The 19,233-nt window shown below is 57.6% G+C and overlaps 2 protein-coding genes across 2 annotated transcripts; one reads left to right on the top strand and one right to left on the bottom strand.

The window, feature by feature from the left end:
• Window positions 1–3,434: 3,434 nt before the first annotated feature.
• Window positions 3,435–10,323, bottom strand: Trmt61a (tRNA methyltransferase 61A). Its single transcript, XM_006987971.4, has 4 exons — window positions 9,245–10,323; window positions 8,416–8,775; window positions 6,065–6,331; window positions 3,435–4,587 (listed from the first exon to the last, which is right to left on the bottom strand). Exons 2-4 carry the CDS (start codon window positions 8,744–8,746, stop codon window positions 4,313–4,315), a joined length of 873 nt encoding a protein of 290 aa, XP_006988033.1. The 5' UTR covers window positions 8,747–8,775; window positions 9,245–10,323; the 3' UTR covers window positions 3,435–4,312.
• A 4,311-nt stretch (window positions 10,324–14,634) lies between these two features.
• Window positions 14,635–17,638, top strand: Ckb (creatine kinase B). Its single transcript, XM_006987970.4, has 8 exons — window positions 14,635–14,760; window positions 15,027–15,236; window positions 15,427–15,581; window positions 15,659–15,791; window positions 15,960–16,131; window positions 16,701–16,824; window positions 16,980–17,169; window positions 17,249–17,638. The coding sequence occupies exons 2-8, from the start codon at window positions 15,044–15,046 to the stop codon at window positions 17,425–17,427; spliced, it is 1,146 nt and encodes a 381-aa protein (XP_006988032.1). The 5' UTR covers window positions 14,635–14,760; window positions 15,027–15,043; the 3' UTR covers window positions 17,428–17,638.
• Window positions 17,639–19,233: the final 1,595 nt, after the last annotated feature.

Here is a 19,233-nt window from a genome sequence, read left to right as displayed (position 1 = left end):
AGCAGCAGCAAGCTGACATCGCTCTGCTCTACCCGAAGCCTCTCAAGAGCAGGTCTGTCTGCTGTTCTCACCCTTTTGGAGTTACTTGTTACCCAGCATGTTCACAGCAGCAGCAGCTAGTGAATACAGCACCTGGAGAACTGTAGAGGCCAAGAGAGGTTGTCTGCTCATGCCCAGCCCAGGCGGAGCTAGTCAGCTTCAACACACAAGAAAGCAGGACCAACGCCCTGACTTTCTCTCCCATGGTCCCGATGACTCAAGGGCCCCAGGGGTGCAAAGGCTATTTGGAGTGCCTGCAAGGGCCATTCTGCTGTCTGGAGCAAAGGTACGTCTCGGATGGAGCAGAGATGGAACTCAGATTCTTTTTTTTTTTTTTTTTTTTTTGTATTTCGAGACAGGGTTTCTCTGTGTAGCTTTGCGCCTTTTCTGGAACTCACTTGGTAGCCCAGGCTGGCCTAGAACTCACAGAGATCCGCTTGGCTCTGCCTCCCGAGTGCCACCGCCACCGGGCGGAACTCAGATTCTAAAACAGACAAGAGGGCTGAGCCGGAGATAGCTCGGCTGCTGAAGCATTGGTCTCAAGCTGAATGCTCAGAATCGACGTGAGTCTGCAAATGAGTCTGCAAGGTGTGATGACGAATTTATAATCCCAGTGCAAGAGAGGACACATGGGATTCCTGGCCAGCTAATCTCACCTAACTGGTGAGCTCCAGATCAATGAGACCCTATCTTAAAGGAGGGTGGGTGACATTCCCAAAGATACCTGTGGCTGTTCTCTGGCTTTCACACATTTTTTACATGTACACATGCTTACAAGCACACACAGACACACAGACACACAGACACACAGACACACACACACACACACACACACACACACACTTTTATTGCTTATTTATTTTGCAGAGATGGGCAAGGATGCTTGTATGTCCCATGGTGCACATGTGGATGTCAGCTGGAGTTGGTTCTCTCCGTCCACCATGTGGGTCCCAGAGATTGAAGTAAGGTTATCAGGTTTGGTGGCAGGAGCCTGACTACCCACTGAGCCGTCTTGCCAGCCCACTCTATTCACAGTGGCAACTGGCTAGCTGACTGCCCCAACCACTGACACGACACTCTCTCAACCACGAGGCGGTCGTTGTCTCATGCCCACAGGGAGGTGACTCACCACCAACCTGACGGGGTCTATCTGGAGCACACCCCCATCCTTGATGCCTAAGCAGATTGCCCACCTGAACCCCGCTGCCGGGTCAGCTCTATCAACCCGCGGCCCCATCCTTGGGAGGGCTTCCCAACCATGACCCACATAGCAGAGCTGAGCCCTGCTGTTCTCTGCTGCTCATGTCTCTCACACCATGTGCCTGGATCAAGCAAGGCCAGCTGTGGAAGTAAAGCTCCTTACCAATGTGGGCACTGACATCTCCCTCAGAAGCGCAGGCCTGATGGAGGCCCCTCCCTCAGGAGTCTCCTATTCACTTGACCAAGAAGAGCCTGGGCTGGCCTGAAGTCCAGGGGTCTTCGCCGACCCATCATCCCCTTTGGCCTCTGATGTACAAGCTGGGTGGAGCTTTGCTTCCCCTGCCTGTGCAGCATTTGCAGTGGGGCAGGGGGTGCTTCTCCTTCGTGTTGGGAGTCCTCTGGCAGTCTGCCTCTGCCCAGGATGCAGACCATGCTGAGGCATGAAGACCAGACAGGAGGATGCAACAAGGGCAGGTTCCAGGAGATCAAGACAATGTAAGAGGCAGAGGTGTCTCTTGAACCCTGTACCACCCACTCCTCATCTGGAGACCCAACACTAGATGTCAGGGCCCTTGTTGGAAACCCCTCAGACACAAGGCGGCACATCTCGAGGCCTGGCCAAAGCCTACAAGTGGCCAAGAAGGAGGTGTACCCCTTAGGAGAAGCTGCCTGTCCTGGCCCAGGAACGCATCCAGGGCCTCCCAGGGCTGGCACCGAAGCCAAGCTCCTGCCAAGGAGATGTGCTGCTGCATCATTCACACCACTGGAGGTTGTGACCCATTAGAGATCTAAGGGAGGACTGAGGGCCAGAGACAGGAGTCAGGCTGGCTGGGGAGTTCCTAGGATCTCATGCCATGAGTCCTGAGCCTGTGTCAGGTGGCCACGCAGGATGGGTTAACTGGACTCACCAGCCATGGGAGTCAGACTCAGTCTGTAGAACCTAGGGACCTTTGTCTTGGGGGCTTCCATGCTGAGGTAACCCTCAGCAGATCAGGGGAGAGTGTGGGGCAGAGGGACGGCCGAGCTGAATGCTCTTGGCTGGAAGTGGGTAGGTCTGGGTAACAATCAAGAAGAAATGATTTACCTAAGCATGGTGCACTCCTTCAATCCCAGCACCCTGGAGGCAGAGGCAGGCAGATTTCTGATTTTAGGGCCAGCCTGGTCTACAGAGCAAGTTCCAGGCCACCTAGAGCGACACTGAGAAACCCTGCTCAAAACAAACAAATGAATAAATAAATGAGGAAGATTTGAGCAGAGCCTTAGAGATACAAAGTTCATGGCTAAGTTCAGTGCCAGGTAGAGCTCGAGTCTGAGCTGGGCTCAGAGGTGAACCGGGGTTGGACTAGTCCTCTAAGGCCCAGATACTACAAAAGCCAGAATGTGGTTAACCCGCAGGACAGTAGGTAGATTGGGTTTTCCAGCCGTGGCCACAGCTCCTCACCCAGGCCTTGGTAACTCCCACAGGGCATCTAGCCTCATGAGCCCCATATGAAAAGTGATATCCTGGCCTCACTGGTCTGTGCTCCACAACTGAGCCGAGCGCTGCTACAAGGTAACACTGCCTCTTGTACCTGTTGGCCGGGAGCCCTTCCCCAAGGTCAGAGAACACGGGGGTCAGGGTGCCACAGGTCATCCAGCGGACCTTTAGGAACTCCTGGCACCGGGTGACCCACTTTATGTTTGACACGGCCCAGGACCTCTCTCGTGTCCTCCAGGCTAGGCATTAACTTAAAGGCCCTTGGAACAAGGCAAGTGGTCCTAGAGAGCCTGGACAGCTCTGAAGGCACACAGGCCTCCCAGGCTAGGGACCTTCCATCCACAGGAGACCCTAGTTGACTCTGCACAGGGAATGGGCAGCCTGGGAAGGCACCACCAGGGACGTTGAGTTAGTCACTCAAGGGAATGTGGGAAGGAGATTGGGACAAGAGCTCCAGAGGGAGGCCTGGTACCCTAAGCCACAGAGACCCACTACTCCCTCCACCTCCAGGAACAAGAGGCCCTTTCTGCAGTGGATGGAGGTGGCCACACACTTGTGCCTTTATGAAGAGCCCTGGGATTCTGTTCTAGAGCTTGGAGTCCCCACAGTACCTACTCAGGATAGAGAGGAAAGGACAGAGGTCAGGGCGCCAAGTATGGGCCAGTGGGCCTGGACAACAACTGAAAGCCAGCCCCTCCAGCAGCCAGGACAGCCAGCACAGCAGGACAAAACATTTATTGCTCCACTAGGTACCCTCAGGGGCCAATATGACATGGGCAATTCTCCCAATGGCTGGTTCCATGCATCAGCAGCAGCTGCAAGGCAGCCCCACGCCAATAAGATCCAGGCACTGAGACTCCCTTGAAGCTAGCCACACACCAGGTATAGACGCCAGGCCCAAGGTGACATGTGCAGCAGGTCCACGGCCCCTTTTTGACCCTTGCTCCAACATGGGCTTGACGGGTCACCGGAGGCATAGTCCTGTCCTACTGGACCCCTTCCACAGGATGATGCCTAATTCTAGATGACAGGGATTCTGGGTACAAGTGCTCACACATGGCCTGTGCAGCACTCAAGGCTATAGGGTCACCACCTTGGATCTCTAGGCCAGTCTGGTCCCTTCATCAGCCCTGGAGAAGTTCGGTGGAGATAGAGGCAGGGCCAGGCTTTCTGGGTTAGCTGAACCATAGCTTTTGGCTGTAGACCACCAGTGGCTGGAGCCTTGGACCAGGGATGAGACAGTCCATTGTGTAGATCAGCTCAGGCTTTAGGCAATGCCCAGAGCTTCCTCTGCCCTCAGCCTGTACCATTTGGTCTCCACACCCAGGAGAGCCCATAGCAGGGGAAACTTCATGTTGACAAAAAGCAGCCAGATCAGAGCTTGAGATGGGCAGTGACGAGGTGGAGGCTTCCCTCTCAGAGCATAGGAATGCCTCCCTCCTGAACAAGGCCAGCCTCCTCACCCCCTCAACTACCCAGGAGGCCCTTGCTCCACCCTGCCATCTATTTCTAAACACCAGCCCCACAGGCAGCGGCTGACCATATAAGGCAGCTTCTGGCCTCCTTGCTTGCCTGTGATACTCCCGTCCAGGCCCACTAGCCTGGAGTCTTGGTGGCAAAAGTCAGGTAGCCAGTGTGCCCGACAGTCTCCTTCATGGGTGTGCCGCTACGGAAGGGGCTGGCATCGGAGCACACGCTGACCTCCGGGTCACTGGCCCCCAGGTCAGGCGAGGGCAGACTGACGGTGCGTACATTGTAGACCTGCGGCAGCACCTCCAGGGTACTGAGCTCCGTGAAGCCACGGGCTGCCAGCGCCTGGCACGTGCGCTGCACCTGCTCAATGCACGGAGAGAAGGAGCAGAAGCGTCCACCTGTGGGAGCAAGACACAGGGTCAGAGGGCAGGGCCAGTGGCACCCACAACCCACCCCGGAAGGAGCTATGCAGGGGCCATGGGAAGTTGTAGAGCTGTACCCTACCTGCTGACCCACGGGGCAGGAGCCCAGGTCAGCAGCCAGGACCAAGCCCAAGATGCCCGGGTTTCCCTGGATGGCAGCAGGCATTGCCAGTCTGCCTTGTAGGAGGCAGTGGAGGGCTGGGGGTCAGGGTTGTCAGAGCCAGGCCCAAGAATAGCTCTAACAATAGGGTAGCATGGGGCGGTGTGTGGGCTGCTGCTGTCACAGGAAATTAGAGGCTGTCGTTGGCTCCTGGGAACAGGAGGAGCCTGGAGGGAGTACTGCCGGAGCTCCTCCCTGCTGCCTCCCACTGGGGCAGCCCACAGCTTCACTCGGCCTGCCCAGGGCCTGAGTGCCCTATCTGTGTCTTGGCAGGGGATCATGAGCAAGTCAGGGCAGGGAAGGAGTGTGTCCAAATGTCCCCGGTACCCACAGTGCTCCCTGACGTGGGACACCTGGCAGGTATGCAGTAGGAGGAGGCCTGATGTCGGTACTGAGAGCCCACTGTCAGACAGAGCAGAGCACACGACATCCCGCACTGCCAGAAGCCACCAGACACAGGCAGTGTTGGAAAACACCAGGCATACAAAAAAGGCACCTAAGGACCCAGAGCATCAAGAAACGGGGGAAGAGTCCAGAAGAGGGGGACATGGGACAAAACCAAAACACAGGCACAAGTGCCTCTGGACTACTCCGCAAGGCTGAGTCCGGCCTGGCTTGGACCTCAAAGGGGCTGGACCAAACCAAGGAGCCTGCACCAGGGAACCTTCAGGTGTGGACCTCCAGGATTCTCCGCCCAGCTCTAGGCCACCTCAGCATCACAAGGGACAGAGGGCTATGGGCAGAGCCTGAGGCAGCAGGAGGGCCTGGGCTCCTGCCTGTCTGGAGAGGCTCCCCGCCCTCCCCGCCCTCTGTACAGAGCTGGGAGGAGAGCAGCCCTGGCTGCCAAGCCTGCTTCTTCTCCAGAAAAGGCAAAAATCCCTGGGACTCACCAGCCTCTCTGGCTCAGGGCCGACCTTCTCCAGGCCTCCCCATCGCTCCGCCCCCACAGCATCTTCCCTAAAAGGGTCCAGCTGCCTGGCTCTGCAGCGCGGGTGTGGGGAGCCTGCAGGGAATGGCTGGGGGCAGGGGACTGCCTATGACCTCCATATTGGATCCAGGCCTGGAGTGCTGTCATGCAGATCCTGCCTACACTTGGATGCAGTTGCCAGGCCCCAGGGCCCCAGTAAGCTCCTCTCTTGGCTGAAGAATGGGACCCATCTTTCCCTAACCCTGGTCTCTAGCCAGCCCAAGCCGGTCCTCACTTTGGGACAGAAGGAGCCCTGGTCTCCCCGGGTTGTAGATGACCCAGAAGCTCAGCCCCCCACCAGCACCCTGACCGACACCACTACACACCTTCAACCTTGAGGGCATCCCAGGCATGGCCCACAGCTTCCCAGGGTGATGGGATGTCCAGGAAGACAGCATCAGCCACATGGATCACACCAAAGCCACTGCGGCACACATCCTGGGTGTGCACAGTCACCCACTGGCTCACCCGATGCTCCTGGAACTCCTCCCAGGCCTTGTCTGCCCGCTGCTGGTGGAACTCCACCGTGTGTAGGTGGCCAGTGGGGGCGATGCTGCGGATGATGGCATGGGAGACAGACCCGCTGCCCGTGCCTGGCAGGACAAGAGAGGACTGAAGGGTCATCTGAGGACCCACCCATAAAGAGCTCCCTGTCTGGGAGGAAGGAGTTCAAACAGGCCTAAGAGGACAGCTGACCCGAGGGTCAGAGGTAGCTATCATATCATGAGCTATATGTCTGCTCTTGGCAGCCTCCACCCCAGGTTTGGGATGTTGGGCTGTGTGGTATAGGCTCAGGTGAGGACAAGGCCAGCCTGTGGGGCTGGCACAGGTGAGTCTGGGCAGGGCTAATGCTGGCCTGTCCTATCCTGACCTAGCCTCTTCTAAACTACGATCAACCCATGGCTCTCGCTAACAGCTGTCCATCTTATCCATCTTAGTTTCTCCTCATCCTGCAAGCTCCTTGACTCACTCAGGTCAGTTCATCCTCCCCACACCAACCCTGCTAAATCCACCCCCCACCACCCAGGGGCCAGTCTACCTGCTCTTGCTTGAACTCGTGTGATCTAAAGCCACCCTGCTCCACCCTCCCCATGACGTCAGCAGTCTGCCAAAACGCCTGCACTCTTCCTTAGAAGCAGGGCTACCCTTCTTCACCTGACTTCATACACTCCAGGACCGGGGCTAATCTGTCTCCGCTCACCCCATAACTGCCCCTTCCGCAGCTGCAAGCACCCCTGCTTGGTGACCACATCTAGCAATGTGTCCTCTTGACCTCACTGTAGCGTGTTCTACAACCACCCCTCAAAAACCTAGATCAAAGCTGGACCCTATCCAAGACCCAGGAAGTGACACCCACCGCAGGGGCCAGACTGTTCAGTCAACCACCATCAAGATCCACTTTGCCACCCCACCTCCAATCACCAGTGATTCTTTCTCCCACCCCTGGGCCTCATCCGCCAGGGCCCTCCCTCTTTGCTGTCTACAGACACTGGTCCTGCCCCTGTTCTTTTGACCACTGTCAATCAGATCTGCCCTTTGCACAGAGGCAAGGCGTACTTTCCCATTCCAGGGAGACTCCAGACTTCCGACAGCCCTCTGGGGGGTTCCCTTCTTGCCTCCCAACCTCATTCACTGCTCCTCTGTCCTCACTTCCTGCTCCACCGTGGTCTTTCCAACGTGCACCAGCACCATACTCCGACCTCAGGGCATTTGCACAATGGCTTTCGGTAGTACCTCATCATTTTTAACTCAAAGGTCACCTTCTCAGATCCCCGGCTTTCTGAGTTTGGGGGATTCCCACTAAGTCCTCTCCAATGAGCATGCCTGATTATAAGCTTCTCACCATCAGTAGCACCGAACGGTCACCAGGCTCACTGCCTGTCCTGGCTTTTTTTGAGGGAACTCGGTACCTCATGGGAGCACAGGACTGTGTTGACTGGAAAGGGGTGAGGGCCTGAGAGAGGATAGTGCCTACTGCAGGGCGCGCGGAGAGTTGTCAGGGCTGGCTCTGAATCCTGCTGTCCTCTGTCTCCCTCTGAAGGGAGGGAGCAATACAAAGTCTGAGAAAGCCAGCAACAGGAAAACGGGAACTCTTGTGACTCTGAACCGGTCTCCTAGCCCACCACCAAGGATCTAGGCACAACTGGTCCAAAAACCATTCTTGTCGGAGACACGTGCCTAGACTGCAGCACTAGTGGCCACAGCACCCAGGGTGTGGCTGTGAGAGACAGCTGGCTCTCAGGCACTTCTACCCACCGCCTGGCTGTGGGTGAGTGTGGGGCCGAGTTTTCACTACAGTGAGCTCTCGGGGTGACCAGCCCTCCTCCAGGAAAGGACATCGGCCTGGAGGTGAGCAGTCAGCACCTTGGCCAGCACCAAGCAAGCCTAGCCCTGACACACCAAAGCAGGCCAAAGACCTCCACAGGCACCACCACCTCCTCCCCTTCCTCTTCCAACCCAGTTGGTCCCCACCAGGTGTCACGCTAAGTAGACGCTAAGTTTCTCTGCTGTCTTCACTCCCCACAGTCACATCCTCCCCTCCAAGTGGAGTTGCTAGAATAGAAACCAAGCAATTCGGCATACACCTGCAAGAAGGGTTGGCTGCAAACTGTTTAACTGTGGATCCGACTTCCGATTTATGTAGGTGCTCAGCTCTGAAGACACCAGAGGAGCTCACCTGATTCACAGACCACAGAACCGGGTCGCAGCTCCAGCATCATGGTGAGTAAGGCAATATCGGTGGAGTAGAGGATCTGTGTTCGGTGGGGCAAGTTCACTGTCCAGAGCTCAGGAGTGGGGTGAAGTACATACACCCAGCCGCCTCTGCTGCAGATCACCTTGGAGCCAAATGGGCGGCCAATGAGGTCAACTGAGTGCCGCAGGACGCCATGCCGGGTCTGGGTCTGTGCCCCACGCTGCACGCGCACTGCCATCATCGAGCCATGGCCCAATGACAGGATGGCTGTGTCGCCTTCTTTGATCAGCTCCTCGTATGCCACAAAGCTCATGGTGTTAACATCTGCCAAGTGTCAGGGACCTGGGGAAGTGGTGTGTGGGTGTGAAGTCAGAGGACCAGGAGGCAGGATGGGGGTCTGTAGTTTGGGTAGAGGTCTGTGAGGCCCGAGTTCTGAGCAGTATGGGTAACTGACTTGACCGGGCAACCCAACAGAGCTGCACCCTAGCTTGGCATATGGAGCCTTCTAGATCTGGGAGGACACAAGAGAGTGTGCAACGGTAGAAGCCCAAGGGTCCCCGCACAAGAAGGACCAGTGCAAAGTCTCTTCTTCACTCCCCAGCTGTGAAGGCGGCGGCCTCTGAGAGGCGTGCACCAGCCGGAGAGCGAAGCCACCTCCGAGCTAGGATCCCGCGGAACCCCTTGCCCCGAGTACCTCGGGCGGGCTCCCGAAGGCAGGGAGGCTGGCTACCCGCGGAACAGCACGGGACCTGCAGGCAGAGCCCGGAGCGCCGCTCCCGCCCCAGCCGCGCATCCCAGCTCAGAAACTCACCTAGCGTGCGCCGGCTCTCGGCTCCACACGTGGCTCCGCGGCCGCTGCCACACTTCCGGTGCGCTTTGATGACGTTACCCCAACGAGGGGGTTGCTGGGAGCCCCTCCGCTGTCCTTTACGGGCTCCCAGAGGACGTTTCCTGGCCGGCGTCGCCGCGTCTGAGGCCTTCTGTGCATACTTGCGCGTTGCTAAGAAGTCCGAGCACTGTGCAAAATAAAAGTCCCCTCCTCGCCAGTGGTGTGTGCGCGGGCGGCCTTCTAGGGATGCCCAGCGCGCGGGGCTTCTGCCCGCCGGGTACGCCTGACCCCAAGGCGCACTTTGACAACTGAACAACCCCAGGACCTCCCTACGAGTGCTCACCACAACATTTCCTCATTGCAAACAGCCCCGAAACACCCTGCCGGGACTCCAGCAGGAATCCTAGAAAGTGGAAGCGGAGGGCAGAGGCGGGGTGCCCAAAGGCTTTGGCCAGGCCAAGGATAAGGAGTAGGGTAGTCTGGAGTAGCCTGCAAAAGTGGCCCTAGGCGAGGCCCGGCCATCTCCGGCATCTTGAGAGCTGGATGAGATGGGCTCACTCGTGACCTGGGGGAGGAGCTGCTTGCTGGAGACCAGGCAGAAATGGGGAAGCTGTAGGGGTGTTTTGTCTCAGCAGAGTTGAATCTGAGCCCCCATGGACTCCTCGTGAAGGAAGGTTCTTCCCCGGGGTGGAGAGGGGAGGAGGGATGGGGTAGGGAGAGCGAAGAGCCTCCCTGCCATCCTCAGCTAGCGGAACTGGAGGGCATGAGACTTCAGCTATTCAGAACCAGTAGCAGTGACCAAATCCAGGCTGCTCTCTCCAGACACCAGGCTACTGTAGCCTGGTAAAACAGGGGTGCTCACGCCCCACAAACATGCCCTGTCTAGAGTCTTGCTGGCTTATGGGAATCCTCTGGGGCCAGGCTAGGCCAGCCTATGTGAGGTCCTTGCTCTAGAAACCCAGGAGCCTGACATTAGACCTCTTCAGGTCTCTGCCCTGGCTGGCCTTGATCAGGTAGCCTGTAAGGATAGGCAGTGAGGCTTTCTTGGTCTCCCATGGTGTGGAGTCACAGCTTTTAGCAGAGCCCGCCCCAGCCCTGCCCTTGGCTCCACAACACGTTCTTCATTCCCTTGTCGGTGCACAGCCCAATTCACACCCTAATTGCTCCTCTGGAGAGACAGACTTTCCACTTCCTCTGGGAGGTTCCTCTTCCCCAACCTCTCAGCGGCATGGAGACCAGGCCTGACTATGTTTCCACCCAGCCTGTGAGCTCAACGGGGCTTTTCCCTGGGTCCCAGCTGTCCAGTGCTGGCTTCCCTGTCCCTCCTCTGTCCCTTCTCCAGTCCACCTTCTCAGAGCTAGCTATCTGTCGTGCCTAGCCTCAGCCTGGAATCTTCAAGCAAAAACCAGCCTCCCGAGCCCGTAGCTGGTGGTGTGTGTGTGTGGAGGGGCTTCCCAGGGCAGTTCATACACTGGGTTCTAACAAAACTGACGCTACATGCATTTAGCTAACTGTCGTGTCACTGAACCCTTCCCTACAATCTTTTTTTTTTCCCCCCAGACAAGGCTTCTCTGTGTAGCTTTGGTGCCTTTCCTGGAACTCACTCTGTAGCCCAGGATGGCCTTGAACTCACAGAGATACGACTGCCTCTACCTCCTAAGTGCTGGGATTAAAGGCGTGTGCCACCACCACCTGGCCTTCCCCACAATCTTATGACCACTTTACAGGTTAATTTGCCTAACATACACACAACATGGTTCAAGCAGTATTGAATGTTGTCTTTGAGATAGTTCCCTATGAAGCCTTGGCTGGCCTCAGGCTGGGAGAGAGATCTGCCTTCCTCTGCCTACCAAATACTGGGATTAAAGGTGTGTGTCACCATGACCCGAGGGATTGGAGTTTAAAGCCCAGCTTCAGAGAACTGATAGCACACTTGAAGGGAGGACCAAGAAAAGAGGAAGCCTGGAGGTAAAGAAGCTGAAGGTGGCTGGGCGGTGGTGGCACACGCCTTTAATCCCAGCACTTGGGAGGCAGAGGCAGGCGGATCTCTGTGAGTTCAAGGCCAATCTGGTTTACAAAGTGAATTCTAAGATAGTCAGTACTGTTACATAGATAAACCCAGTCTCAAAACAAAGCAAAAAAAGAAGCTGAAGTTGTCTTTGGGAGAGGCTGCTCGACCTGCACCTCTGGCAGGGACCTCTGGCAGGGTCTGGGTTGCCAAGTGTCCCCTCTGAGCCGGGCAGTGGTGGCACTAATCCCAGCACTCAGGATGCAGAGGCAGGCGGATCTCTGTGAGTTCAAGGCCAGCTTGATCTACAAAGCGAGTTCCAGGACAGCCAGAGATGTTACACAGGAAACCCTGTCTTGAAAACCGCGAACAGGAGTTCCCTCGACTGGCGTCACCTCCTGTTTCGCTTGCCTGCAGCCTCTGCCTCTCTCCTGACTCTTACCAACTTCCCCCTTGCATTCCATGAGCAAGGGGGCAGAGAGGAAGGGTGCCCCCTGGGCACAGGACTGAGGATGGCCCTGCCTGTGCCTGCTGGGCTGGACCATGCTCTGTGAATAAAAGACCGGCGTTCCTTTGAGGTCCCTTCCAGGCCCTGTGGTTAATGTATGACTTGGTGTGATTTCTAAGGAGATGGAACCATAAATCTCCCGAGTGATGTCACCCAGCTTCTTGCCCAGAAGCTGCCAAACCAGCTACTGTGATTTCCAAGGATAGCAGAGGGTCCACAGTCAGGTCTAGGCTAGATGAGCAGGCCTCACCTTGCTCCCTTGCTCTGAGGGCCTCCAGGACTTCCCAGCAACTACCCCCACGTAGGGGTCTCACTTTGATAGTGTGCTGAGGCTGTGAAGGCCCCTTCATCTCTCCAGCCTGCTGTTTCCTTCCTACGGCCGTCTAGCCACTCTGCGAATCTGCAGAGCCCCCAAAGGTAGACACCCTGGGGCCACCGGGGGGGGGGGGGGGATCCGGCCTCTGAGGCAGCACTTCTCTCTCTACAGCCAATCTTCCTTTGTTTCTGTCCTTGAATGCGACAGAGGCTAAAGGTCACGGGAACCTGTTGGAGCGCTGAGTGCTGGGTGTGGCTTACTGCTAGGGTGGACGGGCTGCAGCCCTGCCTTCTGTATCTCACTTTTACTAGAGTCCTGGCCTTGCAGGGAGATGGGAGGCTGAGAAACTAAATGCTGGAGACAAAGAGGAAGCCCTGAGCCCCCCTCCCCTCCCCCCACCCTCCCACCCCCCGTCTGGACATCAAGCTTGCTTCCTCTCTATTTCTACAAACAGAAACTTGAGCACTTGGGGCTCCAGCAAACCAGTTTCCCTGAAAGGGGTAGGTACTGGGTTGGCAGCTGCAGATATTTCTGAGAGGGACTGGAGGGGGAATAGAATACAGGGATTACAAGCTTATGGCACACCTGCTGCCTAGCCAGTGGATTTTTTTTTTTTTTTTTTTTTGAGCCAAGAGCTTGTGTAGCCCAGGGTGGCTTGAACTCCTGATCTTCATGCCTCCATCTCCCATGTGCCAGAATAATAGTTGTTTATAACCACCATACCCATGCTTGTCTCCTCATACTTTTTTTTGAAGGGGGGTCAGGGTCAGGGTCTCTCCATGTAATCCTGGCTGTCCCAAAACTCACAATGTAGACTTGGCTGGCCTTAACTCGCAGATGATCCACCTGCCTACACTGCCTGAGTGCTGAGAATAAAGGGGTGGACACCACCATGCCCAGCACATACCTTCTTGTAAGGGGCTGTTTTAATTGGCTTACAAAATAGTGACTTGACCTGGGTAGGGTGGCTCAGCCCTATAATATCAGAACTTGGGAGGCTGAGGCAGGAGGAGCCTGGTTTACGGACTCTCCTGTCTCAAGACAAAAGACGTGGAAGCTGGCCCAGGTGAATGAGGGACCAGGTGGCGTCACTCACCGAGTGGGGCTTTTCATGCTCACCGAGGCTGGGGCAGGCAGGCAGGCTTTCTGCCCCGAGTCCTTCTGCTGAGGCTCCTGCACGTCATCTCTCAAGCCCGGAATTTCTGTCGTCTCTCCGGCAGTCATTCGCTCAGGGCAGGCTGCCTCCAACAGAAAGGCAGAGATCCTACCCCTGTGCACCTCCTCCTGTGTGCCTTCATCGGGCACCTGGCACGGGCTCACCGTGCAGTGACTGGAGCGATTCTGTCAAACGCACAGGCATGAGACTCCTCTAGCTCTTGCTTTATTAGTGCAGCAGTGAGGGGCTGTGAGAGGACATTAAGCGTGAGAGCTCACTTCTATATTTTTACCAACCGCACCGTCCACCATTCTGCACCCTTTTCTGCCGATAGCTAGTGTCCCCCTCCTCAGGGATGAGCATCAGATCTTATCCGAACTTGTCTTTCCACTACACCTTTCCTGATCTATTTGCAGAGAAGGGACACTGTCCTTCCTATAGGCTGGATTCCTAGAATTCCTGGGATTGCTAGGTCATGGAGTTAGAACATTTTTATTTTATTAAATACTGCCAAATTACTTTCCAGAAAAGTTGAAGAGGCTGGCAGCTGCAGGCAGGGTGCAAACGCCTGTCTTCACATTCCAATTCACAGCGGGCACTGTCTGGGGTCAGTCTTCTGCATTTTCCCATACCTGGGTGTGTGGGGCTCCGGGAGAGACTGTTTCAGCGTGTTGGTTCTGATTAGTAAGCTTATTTTTAACTGGTGCTTTCTCCACTTCCAATTTGTCTGCCCACTGTGGGTGAGGTGGTAGGAACCGGTCTCCCGAGGAAAGGGCCAGGGGATGGAGGTTTGAATACTCAAAACCAGCCTCTCATAGCTCAATGTCTTGAATCTTTCAGGGTCTGGGTCCAAGTGTGTTGGCTCGGCTCCTCAGAGCCCGCCCAAGGTCAGAACACCCTGGATGCTTTGGGGCTGGATCTTAGCCAGACTGCGTCTCTGGTGCTGCACCAAGAACACCCAGGAGATGCCCGCGGGCACCTTGAGGAAGGTCAATGGCTCTGAGCCATTTCGTACCGCCTGGATGCAGTGGATGGACGCCGTACCTAATGTTAAAGACCTGGAAGCTCTTGACAGGGCCCCTCGCCACCTCAGTCTGCCAGACAAGGCAGGAGGAAGGGAAGGCAGAAGATTCAGTACCAGCTAGCTTTCCAGACTCAGTTTCCCGCCCCGAGGCAGTGTGTGTGAGGCAGGTCTAGGATACGTAAGGCCCTGGGGTTCTGCCTTCGGGATCCTGCGCGAGCGCCACAGGGATAGTTAAGCTGTGCGGGGTCGAGACACTGGGACCGCAGGGGTGGGCGGCTAGGGGGTGTCGAGGGCGGCTGCCATGGACAAAGCAGCGGCACCACCCCAAAGCGCGGGCCAATGGAATGAATGGGCTATAAATAGCCGCCAATGGGAGGCTGGCGACGCGCCCCTTAAGAGCTCCGGAGCAGCCAGCGGCCGACGTTCGTCTGTGCTGCGCCAGGAGCTGCTCAGGCACTCTGCGCCCCCGCTCTGTCCTGCATCCCGGTGAGCGGGTCCAAGGGTCAGGGGTAGCCGCGCGGGGCTCCACGCGGAGGGGTGCGGGATCGGGGCGTCACGCGCGGCCGCGCTGCCGGGAGCGCGCACCGCACCCGCCGGGGACTAGGGATGCGCAGGAGCCGGGCGCAGACGATACAGACCCAGCCGACCTTGGCTGCGTCCGGGGGAAGCCACGGGGGTCCCGAGCGGTCTGCAGGTCCCTGGAGGCCGGTGCACAGAGCCCCTCTGACCCCGCGCTTCCCTGCCGCCCGCAGCCGCCGCCGCCGCCGCCATGCCCTTCTCCAACAGCCATAATACGCAGAAGCTGCGCTTCCCGGCCGAGGATGAGTTCCCTGATCTGAGCAGCCATAACAACCATATGGCCAAGGTGCTGACCCCCGAGCTGTATGCCGAGCTCCGTGCCAAGTGCACACCAAGCGGCTTCACGTTGGACGACGCCATTCAGACTGGCGTGGACAATCCGGGTATGCATACCCCTGTAGGCGTCAGGCTTCCGTCTCCCCAGGAAAACCCCAGGGCAAGGGTCCCATTGCCCTTCCCTCAACCTTCGGTGGGCTGGGGTCCCCTCATCCCCTTCCCGCGCTCAGCCGCAGGGGCCTCAGCTGCTTGCTCCAGCCTGGCAGTGACGTCACTGTCGCCGCACCCCTCCCCCAGGCCACCCGTACATCATGACGGTGGGTGCGGTGGCGGGCGACGAGGAGACCTACGACGTGTTCAAGGACCTCTTTGACCCCATCATTGAGGACCGGCACGGCGGCTACCAGCCCAGCGATGAGCACAAGACGGACCTCAACCCAGACAACCTGCAGGTGCGGGGCGGCCCGGTCAGGACGTGATGGGGAGAGGGGTCTCAGCGCTCACTCCCGCCATCATTTTGCGTCCTCAGGGCGGCGATGATCTGGACCCCAACTACGTGCTGAGCTCTCGGGTGCGCACGGGCCGCAGCATTCGTGGCTTCTGTCTCCCCCCGCACTGCAGCCGCGGGGAGCGCCGCGCCATCGAGAAGCTGGCAGTAGAAGGTAGGGGTCCGGTCTCGGCGGGCAGATCAGCTGCGCTCTTATCTGCGCGCGCGTTTCCCCAGGAGACGCAGGGGGTCAAAAGTCCCGCCTCGCGCGCGGGGACACACTGCCTGGGGCGGGGCGGCGGGCTTGCTCGCCCACCCGGGCCTTGAACTCTGCACTCCGCAGCCCTGTCCAGCCTGGATGGAGACCTGTCAGGCAGGTATTACGCGCTCAAGAGCATGACCGAAGCGGAGCAACAGCAGCTCATCGACGACCACTTCCTCTTCGACAAGCCCGTGTCGCCCCTGCTGCTGGCCTCCGGCATGGCCCGCGACTGGCCGGATGCTCGCGGCATATGGTACGAGCCCTCCCTCCTCCCGGTCCCCGGAGGGTGGGGCCCGGCCCGAGCTCCCGGGACCGCGCGGTGTCACCCTGTCCCAGCCCTCTGCGCAGGTGACCTTGGTCCCGCAGGTGTGTGAGATCCCTGCGCTGCGGGAGGCCGCAGTCTCCAGGGATTCCAGGGCGGTGACCTGTCTCTTGGGAGCCGGCGCTTCTTGTTTTCTCTCCTCACCCCCATACCCCGCCGGGATTCTGCCAGGTGCCAGTGACGCAAAAGCCTCCGCACCCGTCCGGGCAGGGCTCCTACCCCTGCGGACTGTGAGGGCGGCGGAGGCGTGCTTCCTCGGGTGGGCTGCTCCGCCTGCCACACACCATGTGACTGGGGATTGGGGTGTGTGAGAGGTGCCTTCGTCGCCCTGCCTTCCTCCAGTGTTTCTGGGATGGGAGTCTTGGTGACAGCCCACACTCCTGCACCTCTGTGACTTGGGAAGCTTTTAGTTTGAGGTCACCCACCTATAGTGTCTCTCTGGATGTGACCTAAGAACGTATTCTGGGAGCGACTTTGGCTTGACTATACCCCTCCCCCAGGCACAATGACAATAAGACTTTCCTGGTGTGGATCAACGAGGAGGACCACCTGCGGGTCATCTCCATGCAGAAGGGGGGCAACATGAAGGAAGTGTTCACTCGATTCTGCACTGGCCTCACCCAGGTCAGGCCTGGTGCTCACACCCAGGGCCTGCTCACTCTAGGGGCTCGGTGTCTGGGAGGGGTCGGGGCAGATCCTAGCGTCCACCACTCCCGGGGTCCCTTAGGGCTTCCAGCCAGGCTTCCCCTCTGAGCTCTCGCTTCTTTCTCTGCCTCCAGATTGAAACTCTCTTCAAGTCTAAGAACTATGAGTTCATGTGGAACCCTCACCTGGGCTACATCCTCACGTGCCCATCCAACCTGGGCACTGGACTGCGGGCCGGTGTGCACATCAAGCTGCCCCACCTGGGCAAGCATGAGAAGTTCTCGGAGGTGCTCAAGCGGCTGCGGCTTCAGAAGCGGGGCACAGGTGAGGGGCAGGGGCACAGGTGAGGGGCAGGGGCACAGGTGTCCTCAGTCCCGCTGATCTGCCTGTTTCCCGTCCGCAGGCGGGGTGGACACCGCTGCTGTCGGTGGAGTTTTTGACGTCTCCAACTCCGATCGCCTGGGCTTCTCGGAGGTGGAGCTGGTGCAGATGGTGGTGGATGGAGTGAAGTTGCTCATTGAGATGGAACAGCGGCTTGAGCAGGGTCAGGCTATCGACGACCTTATGCCTGCCCAGAAGTGAAGCCTGGCCCTCACCACCACCAGCCTGCTGCTTCCTAACCTAATACCCGGGCAGTGCCCGCCGTGCATCCCTGATGTTTGCCGCCTGGCGGCTGAGCCCTTAGCCTCGCTGTAGAGACTTCTGTTGCCCTGGGTAGAGTTTATTTTTTTGATGGCTAAGCTGTTGCTGACACTGAAATAAACTAGGGTTTGGCCTGCCCTATGTCTCATGAGTTGTGCCTCTCCTTTCCTGGGGACTGTGACATGGGTCTGTGGCCTGGCCATTTCTGTCAACTAGAAGATGGCACATTGGCCACAGGAGATAGAGGGTGGAGAGGGAGGGAGGGAGGTGCTCTTAGGCTCTCGGTTCCAGCCTGAGCATCTAAGGACACTCCGCCTGCAGGGTGGAGCCTAGCATTTCCTCAGCTCCAGCCAGAGGAGCCAGTCAGAAACTTGACACTCGCCCAGTTCCTTTCTGCTGTCTTCCTGAAGATCCAGAGTTCCACCCCTTGCTTCCTCTCCCCTCCCAGCCCTACCCGTCTCCAACACCCCCTCCAGCTCCTAAATAATCCTTTCTCGCTCTGCCTCCGACAGCTTCCATCCTCTTGGGCCGAGCTGCCTCCTTGGTCCCTGGGCCCAGCCCTCTAGCACCATCCAGACTGCAGCAGGGTCCTTCCAGTCCAGTGCTTTTATCTGCAGCCTGATCTCCAGGGCCCTGGTGGTTGGGAGGAGACGATCCTCGGCTCCCACCAGCTTATGTGCCACATCATCCAGGAGATAGTCAAGACAGTAGTCTGACTCTGCTGTGACCTGGATAAGTCAAGGGGAAGGAATTCCAAGGCTCCCATCGGGCTCTGGGCAAAAGACTGGGCTGTCTAAAGAGCCAACTTCCCGGAGGCTTATCCTGGTTGGGCCTCATGAAAGGATCTGGCCCACATTTGAAAGCTGAGAAAGAACATCGACCCAGGGGCTAGAACTATAGTTCCCCACCCCCACAGTGCCTTTTCCAAGATAAGTCTTGCGCTGCCACCTGCTGGTCAGTCACCACATGCTTGCCCACTGAAGATTGTGGACATTGGAACACGGTCCACTAAGACTCCAGGCCAAGCACCAGTAGGTTTGGGGGCAGCCTTGAGCTGTGAGCTACAGAGGAGTGTCCTCAATGCTTCTGTGGCCAGCCTCCAGCTATGACCTCATCTAGGCGGTGGTGTGTAGACTGGGGAGGACCCTAGTGCAGGGCTTGACCTCTGTGGAAGACTTAAGTGTCAGAATTAGAAGGGCATCCACCTCATTGGGTAGGCTGGGCGCAGGATAGGGCCGGTCCCCTAAGAGTGCAGGGGGTCAGGGATATGTGCATGCCTCCTTGATGTCCAGGGATGGCGGCACTCCTCTCCTTGGATGTCCTAAATAGTTCCTAGCTGGCACTTTTGTCAGGAAGGGATGGGAGCTGGCACCAGCCACACTGTAGACTTCAGTCTGGTGACAAACAGCAGTCCTTCAAACATCTCCATGAACAAAGGAAGTGATTCCCTCTGACAGGGGAGGATGCAGGCAATAAGACAGGGACAGTAGGCACAGGGGGACATGCATGGCCACAACTCTCCAAGTCTGCTGCCACACCTCAAAAAAAACAGGAGGTACAAACACAGTACCCTTGTAATGAAGTCTTCCTTATAACTACCTCAGGCCTATCAAGTTCCCATGTGGAACACTGCCCCTTGAACCCAGAAGGTTCTCCTGGTTCAGGTCCCTTACCACCAGCAGGGTCAGGGCCGGTTAGCCTGACTGGCTGGGATGAGACTAACCCTGTCCCACTGAGCATCCCTCT

This window comes from Peromyscus maniculatus, chromosome 14, assembly GCF_049852395.1.
Source record: "Peromyscus maniculatus bairdii isolate BWxNUB_F1_BW_parent chromosome 14, HU_Pman_BW_mat_3.1, whole genome shotgun sequence".
NCBI lineage: Eukaryota > Metazoa > Chordata > Mammalia > Rodentia > Cricetidae > Peromyscus > Peromyscus maniculatus.
This window is presented reverse-complemented; position numbering and strand designations above follow the sequence as displayed.